Raw genomic sequence first — 12,219 nt, 5'->3', positions numbered from 1 at the left:
CCTACATTATATTCATTATTTTCCTGTTTATAGACAATACAACAGTAGACAATCACATTCTATAAAGGATGATGAAATTAAGCTCATAAATAATAGCTCCCTAAAAATGAAAATCTAGAAATTATTGGTTTTATAAGGAACTAGAGAAAAAATATGGAAAATCTGAAATGTTTTATTAAGGTGGTAGCTTCCTTCTGATTATTTGTAATAAATGGCTGATGAGCTTCAATCACTTTATCTTACTGTCATGGAGACTTGAAATCTTGACTATCTGAAAATATTTTCAAAGAAAAGAAAGCAAAAAAGATGGTAGCTTGTGCTCCTGGTGCACATGTCAATTACATGTGATGAGCTAATCATGCTATTAATCCAATAAGTAGGAATATTGTGCCAAATTAAATTAATTTGATTGCTAACTATTCCTCTGTGTGGATGAGTCAACACAAGCACATCTCAGAAATGAACTTGAAACTTTCCTGGTGTATACAAGTCCTTGCCCAAAATGCACTTAAATTCAGCTTTTTTGGTTTGCCTACAGATGAACTAAAGTTAATCCATATCAGTTGGCAAGCAAGGAAAGACACTGCTCTAAGATGTTTTATCACAGGCAGATCATGTACTACCCATACAGTAAAGAAAAAAGACATCAAAATGAAGGGACAATTTGTGAGACTTTACATGGAACATTTATTTCTGCATCACAGAAAGACAGAATGGAAAATATGCTGATAGAAATATTTCTCCTAACAGAAAATATTAATGTCTTTTTATCAGAAAAATTCTGTCACAATATTTCTAAGAGTAATTTGAAAATAACCCTATTTGTCAAGACTCACAAGTTTATTGGTCCTATTCTTTTGATCCAAGAAAAAAACCCAGACTGGATCAATCAGATGTTTGGATAATAATGGAAAAATTCAGAGATGTTTTAGCCTTTATATGGTGTAACTTGATTTTGTCCAGTTTAAAGGGAGCAAAATGATACTTAAAGAGAAGTAAATTGAGGGGGCAAAATCCTGTATAATATGCTATCTGAAGAGTACATTAATCTTACTTACTACTAGTGACTAGTAGGGTTCCTATATATCTACATGTTCACTTGTAATATATCATACTGAGGTTCCCAGTGACATCCACTTCCAGAGCATGCATGGTAATTATGCTAGAGAGTCAACTCAGTCTTGATAAAAACTAGTTTCCACCTGTAGCTTGACACATGTAGAACATATAAATATATATTCACTGAACTGAAAAAAAAATATACTTCATATATATATATATTTCACATAAAGAAAATGTGAAATATTTTTCCATTATCATTTGGCAGCTTTCTGTGCATAGAATTGTGCTTGCTGTATCTTGAATAATTGGTCAGTGCACTGATGGGTAGATTTCCTAAAACACTCTAACCTTCTTCAAAGCTGTTAAGTCCTAAAAAACCTGGTGAATAAATATATATAGCCTTCCTGATATAGTTTTCTCAATATTTCCTCAAATTTTATTAATAGTATAAAATGTAAACACTTAATTGGCAGCTGCTTGGGGGAAAAACAGTTGTATTGCAGAAGGCTGTGTTGCTTAGAGAGATATATACTCCTCTGTATGTTTCCACCCTTTGTTAGGGAGTTACTGAAATCTCACAAATACAGACAGAAACAATAAAGTCTTCCCCTGGGATGTAACCACTTGTGACACTGGCAGTGTTTCAGTCATATAATTCTGTGATGCAGTGTTCAATAATCCATGATCAAAATTGCAACTCACCTTCTGCATCTTCTGGCCTTGTAAGATCGATGACACCAGGGCCAAGTTTTCCATCTTCACTGGGTTTTCCTGTTAACTGTGGGCCTAAACTTTCAAACCTTGTTCTTTCCTGGAAAAGAACAGAAGTAGACTCAGTGCTCCATATAGGTCAGTTCTCATTATATGCCTGTGCATATGTGTATGCATTGATACATGCCTTATTTTTTAAATCTGAACAAATAATGAATGCATCTAATTAGAATTTTAGCTCAGGGAACAATTTTTTTTTTACAGATTCTGAATGTTTGCATTTATGAAAATCAGTTTTAAATGTGAAACATATACAGAAACTTTGAGATTATTTTGATCTGCACTGCCATAATGCATAAACGATTGTACATGCAAATACAAAACACTCTTGGCAGCACAGAGTGCTGATCGATGCTGCTCACTTTGCCTTTCCACTTATTTTCTAACTTAAACCAAAAAAGACAATCAACATTTGGGAAACATAAAAATTCAGAAGTTGAAAGAAGAGTTTGTATTAAAATGTACTGCTATTTGAATGAGAGAAAAGAGCACTTTTTGCCCACTATGAGATTTAAGTTTGCATTCATACCTCTGTGAACACACAAGTCTGAATTTCACGCAGACATTTTCAAAGACAAGCATTTGAAAGAAGGAATAATAATAACTGATATTATTTTGTCTAGAAATTTAAATTATACTTCAATGAAAAAGGAACTTAAAAAGCCAAAGGAAAAAAAAAAAAAGGGAAAAAGAATGCCCATCCCTAGAAAAAAAAGAAAGCTTTTGAGAGCTGGAGACCTTTATAGGAAACCTGGAACTGGAAAGTGGAAACTGAAAGGTATTTTATATGTGAACCCAGTTCCTCAGTCAACTACTGGACAAGGGCAGTATAAAATACTGTGTAATATTGTCTCTCAATAGTAGCCTCTGTAGTACTGTGTATCAGTAGCAAAGTGTTCACTGGTTATCATTAATTTAGCATTCTCATTTGAAGGAACATAGCATGTTTTCCCTCTTGCCTTGTTGTTACCTATTCAGACTAAACTTGGCATTATGTTGTACTTGTGAATGAATGAAACCTTGTTGTTCATTACTATGAAACAATGTTAAATGTCATGTCAGCTTGAATTTACAGACATGAAATACCAGCTTTCAGCTCTAAGAACAGTTTCTCCATGTTATACTTAATGCATTATGCAGAAGTAGAGTGCTGATTGCTGTTCAGTCTATTGTTCAATGACCTAGTTCTGTGCTGTGCATATTAGACATAAGACATCACTCCTAAAAGATGGTTAGAAACTTGGAAATGTTCTTAAGGACAAAACATACTTGATGACCTTGACTCCTCATTTGCTCCATCTCCAACTATTTCTGCTTTCCAATGTGATTATTTTTCTATTTTCATTATGTTTCAGCAATGAAACCCCACCAGGAAAAGTGAGGAATTGTTTGGATTCCTCATGCTCTTGATTCCTTCAGCCATGGATTTTATTTAATTATTTTCTGTTTAATTTGCTGAGGAAAAGAAAGCACAATCTGACACTGGATTTGCCACAACATGCAGCTGAGGCATTTCAGGTACTGACTGCATTTCTCAAAGTTCCTCAGAATCTGCCAGTTGTTGAACAAAATAACTGCATTTTATGTCTGATTAACTTCTTCACTTATTTTCTTCTGCAAAATCCATGGTTGATGAAGGAGCTAACGTACACAAAGGAACTCATGAGAAAAGAAAGAGTTACAAATGAAATGTGACTGCAGAAAGGCACTGCAACACTAGAGGCCCAAGATTTTACTGAAAGATGTTGTGTAGTGTAACAATACACCTGAATCATCAGGATGGGATCTGGTTTGCTGGTAGACAGAACAAAAAATAACTTTGTCAAAGATTCTGTGTTCCATTGCAAAGGGCTGATTTGCAGTTGAGATAAAAACAAAGATCAGTGCTAAGAAAACAGCTTTTGGCACATTTATTTTCTCTTCCAAAATATTTGCACTAAAAGCTTTTTTTTGAGGACATTAATACAGCACCTGCAGTATTCTTGAAGAACAGCATTTATGTCTGCTTCAGAAGAAGAAGAAATACCTTTCTGCTATAAAAATCAACAGACCCTGCTACATATCAATATGCACATTTGGAATATCTTTCTAGTCATTCATTCTCTTTGATTTTACCAGAAAATATTCTGCGACAAAAAAAAAAAAGTTTCAGAAAGAATATCAATATTTTGACACGGAAGGAGAAAAGGGAAAATTACATGATAAGGCTGAGAAACAGTAAAATGAAAGCACTTATGCCATAAAGATACCTGTTCTTGTCAAACAAAGGAGATGTACTTATAGTTATTTCATAACCCCCTCCTTCTAATTCATGAAAAGCCTTAACAAAGCTAGTTATATTTAAGTCTTTGAAAGCCTTTTAAAGTAATTCTTTTGCTTGTTTTTCCACCGAAAATAATCATTAGTGTGACAGAAAAAAAAGTTCAATATTTGCATTGGTTTTATACAAATTTAGAGAACTGTAAAATATAGAACAATCTTCCTCAATAATAATAATGCTTTTATCTAGTAGATGCCTTTACAACTCCATGAAAAACAACAAATTCATATGAAATTTATTATTGGAGAGGAAACTTGCCCCACTAGGCTCAAATCCTTTTTAGCAGGATTTGTCTTTGCTCCCATCTTGAATTCATCATAGAAAGAATAGTAACTAGCACTAAAAATCCTTCAAAAGTATATGTTTCTCCTAGTATGACTGAGGGGAAGATTGATTCTCCACTTAATATTCATATATGAAAAAATATATATGCCTTCATTAAAAGTAAATGGTTATACATAGCTGCACTAACAAATGTTACCTACACATGCAGTACATTTGCACACATGTACATCAACCACTGGATATATTGCTGCTTCCCTAATCTGTATCAGTAGAACATTTTGGTGAATTTGTAATAAAGTGTACTACTAAGAACAGTGCAGGTGGGTTTTTTTCCTGTGGAAAAAGCACATTTTGGACCCCCATTTTGAAGTTTTTTTTGTTTTGGTTTTTTTGCTGAATTGTTCTTTTTTGGTTTTTTTTTTTTTTTTTTGTGCTAACTGTGGAGCTTATGCTGTATAGTTACATTAAGTTTTCCCATTTAAATCTCAGAAAAAAGTTTAGGACATGACACTGACAACCCTTTCTCATGACTAGATCTCCACAGTCAGTTGGAGTTTGCACCAGAAAACTGAAAGCACTTTCCAGCACAAATCAGATCCTTTATGCATCTTTATATATTGAACACACAGTTAAAATAATTCCTTCTTTAAAACGAGAAAAAGAGGAGAAAAAAGAACCTTCTTAGCAGCCAAATCTTAATTTTCCATTCTGTGATATGATTAGGCACTTATTTATGCATTGTCAGTCACAAACATGCAGAAAACGTAAAAGTTATTGAAAAAATTAAAGTCTGCTCAACTGTCTTGCAGGACTGTTGGTTCTCTAAGTGCTTTGAAATTATGATGTATGAGGTAGATGTTGCATATTAAATAAAGATATTTAAATTATAGAGCCCCCGTTAGTGAGAGCTGATGAATGTTAAATGTTATGAGCCACAAGGTTGTGGCATCCATCATATTCACATATTATCACAGTCAGTGATGGAGCAGCCCCAGTGATGACAGATAGACTGCTAGATAGTTATCCCTTATTTCCAGCGTCGCCAAGCAAGCCTTTCAACCCCTTTGGCATTATTTTTAGCTTTGCATTAAATTAGCAACTTTTCCGTCACATTCTGCCAGAAAGTATCAATTCTTTCTTCACGTGTGGAAGGTAAAAGAATGATTCTGTGAAGCGAGGAGCAAAGTAAAAGGAAGCTGTAGCCACTACCTCAGAAAAGGCTGCAAACTTCAAATGACTAGAAACAAATAGAAAATTGTGATCTTGCGAAAGAACAGCAATGAAACAGTAAGCACACAATAATGGCTTTTCTCTGCACTTAGATAAAAGCTGAATTTTTGATGTGCACAGTATATTTTCATAAAATTTTATATACTATGTTTTATACACTTATTGGCTATTCCATAATAATGTGTGTGCTAACAGTAAAATTGCTCTTAAATTTATGTGTGTTATTTATACGTTCCCACGTAACAATGCTTTTTGTTGTAAAAAATATTCTGTTTATTAATGTAACTTTACAACCACTGCATCCAGGATCCGTGGTAAATTAATGACATTTTTATTATTTTATAGTGTCATTAAATTTTTACTGATCACTCCATCAAACAGAAGCAATAAAGGCCATAATGCAAACTGGGACACTTAGATCAGGGGAGCAGGAAGGCATTCCATATAGTCTGAAGTAAACGGCTTGCCATAAATGATATTTATACCATCTTTAAGGATGTGAGAATACTTGGACAAGTTTGGCAAAACTGTTTCTGTAGTACTGTGGATTGTGTACTTAAATAACAGTTTACTTGCCAGCAAGACAATTTTTTTTCAAACCATATGCGAGAAGATGACTGATTGCACCCATCTCTTGAAAAATAATGTATGAAACGTAATAATACACTGGGCAACCCTCCCTTCTGGATTACCACGACTGATCTGACTATACCCATGCCTCAAATTATTTCAACATGCTTGCTTTATCCACATCTGAATTGTATGCTTAGTCTGAAATGGAAAATGGCATGCATGCTGATCGTTGTGTAAAAGATTGAAAATATATGTATTTTTTGCAAACAAATACTTTTTATTTAAGTAGACGTGTTTGGAAAATGATGTAATACCTTTATTTCAATAGTCTAGCATGGAAGCAGTTACCAACATTAATTTAAAGAGCCAGTTTCTAGAAATCAGATTCATACGGGTCATTCACAGAAGCCACAGAACATATGACTGAAGGGATATTATTTCTTCTGAGGATAGTACTTTAGTTAGAATGACTACAAATAATTATCACATGTTGTCTTTATGTATGAAATGTATTTCAATTGAATTATTCCATACTAAATGTTCCAGTAGCTTATTTGCTGTGATCTATTCCCATCATGTACCATGGATAGTAAACAATAGGAAAACAATTTTATGCATTCAAAACAAACATTATATTTTCAGTAGAACACAGATAAAATTATTCCCAGTTCAAATAAGGAGGAATTACAAACCCTTTTTCCCCAGTCCAGGAAAGTCAAGATACAAATGTCCCAAGCTTTTCACCTTCCTCTTACTATTTTTTAACACCTAGGACTGAAAAGTAAAATTACCCTCCACTTAGAATCTTGGCACAGTAGGGATAATTACAAATTGACTTTCAGCCTTATCTCTGGATATTTTAGTTATTACGGGTGGGAAGTTTAAACATTAACCTTATTACAACAATGTCAATCATTCTACTGGTGTGCAGGCATGCAACTGCTGGAATTCTTTGGATGGCAAAGTAGATAAACACAATGGTAGCATTATAGTTACAATTAAATGCAAGGCCTTTGGTTTTGCAGGACTGTGGTGAATTTTTACCACAGTTTTGCAGAACTGCGGTGAATTGTGGACTCATTTTCAACATCATAGCAGCAGGAGTTGATCCAAGAAGCCAGAAAAATTAAATTAGTAAAGCAGGCAAACTTATTTGAGGAATCCTGATGTTTTAAGATATTACAAGATACAAGCTGTATCTTTTCCTACCACTAATTTACTGGTTTTAGGAATGAAAGATATGCTGACATCTATGATGTTGACACAACCTGCCCTTACTTTTTTTTTTTATGCAAGTGAAATACCTGAATTCAATGATCTCACGCACCAGAGAGGGGCACTCAGTGAATTTTCACCCTGACATACTGCTGCTTCCAGTTTTTGAAGGCCCCTATGTCGTTCATAAACCATTCCAGTACTATCTTTGTATGCTGAACATACAGCATGGACTAACATTCCTGCCACAGACTACAGATTTGTGTTACACTGCAGTGCCTCAAAGCAAACAGCTTGCTTGAAAAGATGTGGGGAGAGAGAAGCCACTAGGTCCCCTTTTAAATATATTCTTCTGTGTTAAAGCATAACTGAAAAGTAAGAGGTTAAAAGCAGATAACAGGGATTTACACTAAAATTTCTTTGCCTGACTGGCAAGCCTCAGCTGGTTTCCATGTGACAATATGACATATGCAAGACCATCACAAGCAGAAAATACTCCGAAATTGTTCAGCAACAGAATTTCATAATGATTGTCATGTTACAGGGATTTATTCTTTTAAGACTCAGATTCTGGAGAATTGCAATTTCATCAAAATTTAAAGTGTTTAGGGAAAAAGTTTGAAACCAGAGGGGTAAAGGCAAAAAAAAATAATCACCAAGTAAGTAAATACTAATACAAATGGCCTACTTGTAAAGAATCTCTTTAGCTAATTATATTGGAAGACTGATTTTAAGGATCAGAATTCCTAGAGCTTCTGCCTAGTGTGAGCAGTAGCCATCTTGATTTCTGAACACAAATAAGAAAGATTTAAATTAATTCTCTGATTATCAGGAGCATTCAGCACATACTAAGATGTTTATAGACTTCAGTGCATTGAAGCTTGCCTTTGATAGTAAGTGTATCAAGTCAAAAATATTTCTCAATAGCAAAAAAAACAAAAAACAACAAAAAACAGATAGCAAATGTTTCCATCTAAGGAGGGTATTATGCCCTCCTACACATGAAATACTGCCATCCCCATAACTACTGCCATGCTTGCAGGCACTCCTAAGCTATGGTTGTGCCCTGGTTAGATTACTTTCAACAGGATTACTGCACTTATTGAGCCCCCTTAACCAAATACTTTATGTCTTTGTTCATATGGTTTTAATATGACTTTAACCAATTGCAAGGTTATTTATAAGTTTGCAACTCCCCAGTAGTTAGAGTTACGAAGCGATCAGACTTAAACATATCCAGTTGTGTGGTAACCCAACTACTGCTTTCATGCGGTTTCCAACTTTTTATTCATGCACAAAGGCATGATGCACAGCAGTATCTGAGACCTTTCTGATTAACTCTTTGTTTCACCAGCAAATTCAGACAGCAGCCTACAGTAAAATGACACATCAACTAAATGGTAAAGATATTAAAAAAAGTTACACGAACTGTGAAATTCCACCTCAGACTGCTGAAAAGTCATTAGGCCTTGAAAAACAAAGGGACAATCAATTAAATTAACAGCTGGTAAATGAAAAGCAAACAAAAGGAGTTACTACTTTACACTCTGTATAATACAGCTGTAGAATTCGCCAGAGGTCAGAAAGAGTCCAAAGCTTGGGCTGTCACTTGTTTTTAAAAGAGCTGGATAATTTTATGACTGTTAATAACATTGGTTGTAACACATGCTAAGATGATCAAATCTCGTGTTCCAGAGTGTAAGTTGTTCAACTGTTAGGTCAAAGAGAAATTCCCTCATTCTCTCTGCTGCTCTCTTCCCTCCTGACCAACATCCACAAATGATTAACTGGGAGTCTTCTAGGGAGAGAAGTTAATTTTCTTTCTTAACACCAGGTATTGCTCACTAGATTTAAGGCAGAACTGGTAGATGGCATAGATCACATCTATCCACGTTGCAACTAGAAGAAACAGAATGCAAGTGTTTAAAAACCCCCAACGTTTTCTCTTAATGAAACACATACATGTGCATTTTTGAGACAGACAAAAATAAACACAAATTACAATTGACATCCACTTCTACTAGGAAATAACAGGACTCTGTTTTGGTTTTTTTCTGTGATGTAAAGTGACTAATGGGAGCAATTCAACAGCTACTCTTGGACATTCAGAATGTTCATTCAAATTTCTAAAATTTGATTTGCAAGAGCAAATGTGTAAGGACATGGCAAAACATGTAGACAAGGGTAGAAAGGAATAATAATATATCTGCATATTTCAGTTGACTTTAGCAGGTGATTATGGTCTCATTTTCACCAAGCATTTAAAAATGGAGCCATTTAACTGCCATAGAAGTGAACCAAAATACTTTTACCAAATTCAGACAATGCATGTTTCCGTGTGTTTCCCCAGACTTCTATGCTTGTGATTAAATTTCATTAAAAGTCAAGCATTAGAATCAGAACAGAATTTAGAAGATTAGAGATCTGGTTACTAGCCTTGAAACTGTGAATCTCCTTCTCTCTTAATCACCTAGTAATATATTCCAGGCTGAAAACCCAGTTTTAGCAAGAAGCCACAGCAGTGTAACAACCAGAAAAACTATTCTAGGTTCAGCACAACAATATTTTTTTTTGGAATGGAAAAAAAAGAAGGCAGAAAAGAAGTCACCAATTTCAATTTTGTTGCGGTGTTCTGCAAACCTCAAGAGCACAAAGCAAATTCAGCTGCTCTCCATACAAAGTTGGGAAAAGAAAGGTCTTGAAAAGAAATCCAGAAAACACACACAGAGACAGACATACACTCATGTCACTGGTCGAGCATCTTGAGAAGCAAACTGATGTTCTTTTGTGAACAATATGGAAACTGAAACACATGTAAACAGACACATATATAAGTTTAATTTTAAACCTATGACAGCTTAAAGACAGATGATGTTCTCATAAACACTTCCATTCCATCCTTTCTGCTGTTCCTTATGATAGGCATATGTCAGAGTTTGTGACACTATCAAACAATGCTGGAAAAAACTTTGATAAACATGGACTACCCGATGCGATAATCAATTATCAAATAGCAATAAATGTACATGTGGGTAGTAGTTATAAAGGTTTCAAAGCAAATATTTCAAATACTCTATTTGCAAGTATTTTTACAATGAAAGAACTAAACTTCAGGGAAAATCAAAATGTGAGTTTTGTGCAATTTATTACAGCAATCTCTGAACATGAATAGTGTTGTATATTGTAAGTGTAGATTCCAGTAGCTCCATTAGAGTAAATCCTCCAGAGCTTTGAAAATACAACTATCTAACTCAGATACTGTGAGTGAGTCACTGGGGGTACTTACTCCTTTTTTTTATCTCTATAAGCAAGGCAGGCCTCTAGATATGCCTGTTCTATCCCATGTTCAGGAAGACACCTGAAGTAGTTTAAATTGGTGATGCAAAAGGCACTTGGGCTTAAATGTTCATATTCATATTTAGAATTAGAAATGCAATCAAGGCAGTTAACAAAATCCCACCAAATGCTACTGTTTTCAAGTATATGCCTTGCCTTGTGCTGGATGTAAATATATAATTGCACACCATGCATATAAAGATTAAGTAGGCTTTTTCAGGATTTATCAAGCTGATTTTTTTGGTAGCATTTTAAGTCTACTTTTCCAAGGTTGCATTTTATGATTGCTGCTTATACATTGCTCTGTTTACACTCAGGCCTCTTTTGTTATGTTCAGAGAGAAAAGGAACATATCACTAAGGTATAAGGATGGGTGACAATGGAACAATGATAATAACATCATTATGCAGTGTTTTGTCTCTTGTACCCCCATCACTGCCATGTTTTTCTCTGATTATTTCAGCCTCAGGAAAATGTGCTGCTTACTGTTTATGTCAGGAAGGCAAGATTACTGTTTGCATGATTACAATATCAAGTATGATGTACGCAATGCTTGTGATAATATAAATGTATCCCTCAACTAGCTCCTGTCTTTAATCTTCATTCAACAGAGAAAAAAAAACCAAACACAAAACCACAAAGAAAACAAAACAGTGAGTTGCAAAATCTTACAGCCTCATATAGGCCTTAATCATGTAAGGTGCCAAATACTGCCACTTTAGTCCAACAGAGGCCTCAAGGATATGGATAGTCAACATTTAACTCCAAGGGAATATATTACAAATGGACCAATGCACTTTACTGAATCAGGGCCAAAGTGTGTAGTTCTTAAATGTTTACATGGAATCTGAGAATAACAATTAAACAAGTTCTTTCCAGGCTGAAAAAGATGCTTTCTCCTTGTTATTGATTATTCTTCTTTCCCTTTGAGATGGGTATGTTGAAGGCCTTCTGTTATGAAGAATAATTCTTGTTGAGGAAGAAAAGAAGAGAAAGCCAAGAACACAGTCCTATAAGGACCTAGGCAAGCAGACAAGACCTTGCATTAACAATGTCCTGACTGAAGGCAAAGGAATAACTGCATCATTGAAATTGCTATATTGCTTAACTTATCTTTCTAATACCATCAGAACTAAGTTGGTCATCATTTGTATTTTTTAAATTTACACTCAAGGAAAAAGCAGCCCAAAATAGATTTGCGAACACTACAAATGAATCATAGAATTGTTTGGATTGGAAGAAACCTTAAAGATCATCTAGTTCCAACCCCCCTGCCACGGGCAGAGACACTTTCCACTAGACCAGGTTGCTCATTCACCAAACCAAACAAGAAAAGGGCAACTGAAAAAGTAGGATAAAGGTTCCATTTGTGAAATCTGACATGTAAATGCAGGTGAATATGTACTTCCTGGAAGCCTGGAGAGATG

At 34.8% G+C, this 12,219-nt stretch overlaps 1 protein-coding gene across 2 annotated transcripts in view; it reads right to left on the bottom strand.

Annotated features, from left to right (window-relative positions):
* The window catches only part of SOX6 (SRY (sex determining region Y)-box 6), a 230,192-nt gene that overhangs the window by 26,871 nt on the left and 191,102 nt on the right, over window positions 1-12,219 (bottom strand). For both annotated transcript variants that reach the window (XM_009077468.1, XM_009077536.1), the window contains exon 11: window positions 1,765-1,873. In XM_009077468.1, coding sequence (XP_009075716.1) covers window positions 1,765-1,873 — 109 coding nt within the window. The remainder of the gene's footprint in view (window positions 1-1,764; window positions 1,874-12,219) is intronic.

Source organism: Acanthisitta chloris, unplaced genomic scaffold, assembly GCF_000695815.1.
Source record: "Acanthisitta chloris isolate BGI_N310 unplaced genomic scaffold, ASM69581v1 scaffold8040, whole genome shotgun sequence".
Classification (NCBI taxonomy): domain Eukaryota; kingdom Metazoa; phylum Chordata; class Aves; order Passeriformes; family Acanthisittidae; genus Acanthisitta; species Acanthisitta chloris.
The sequence above is the reverse complement of the archived record's forward strand: the minus strand, read 5'-3'. Positions and strand labels throughout refer to the sequence as shown.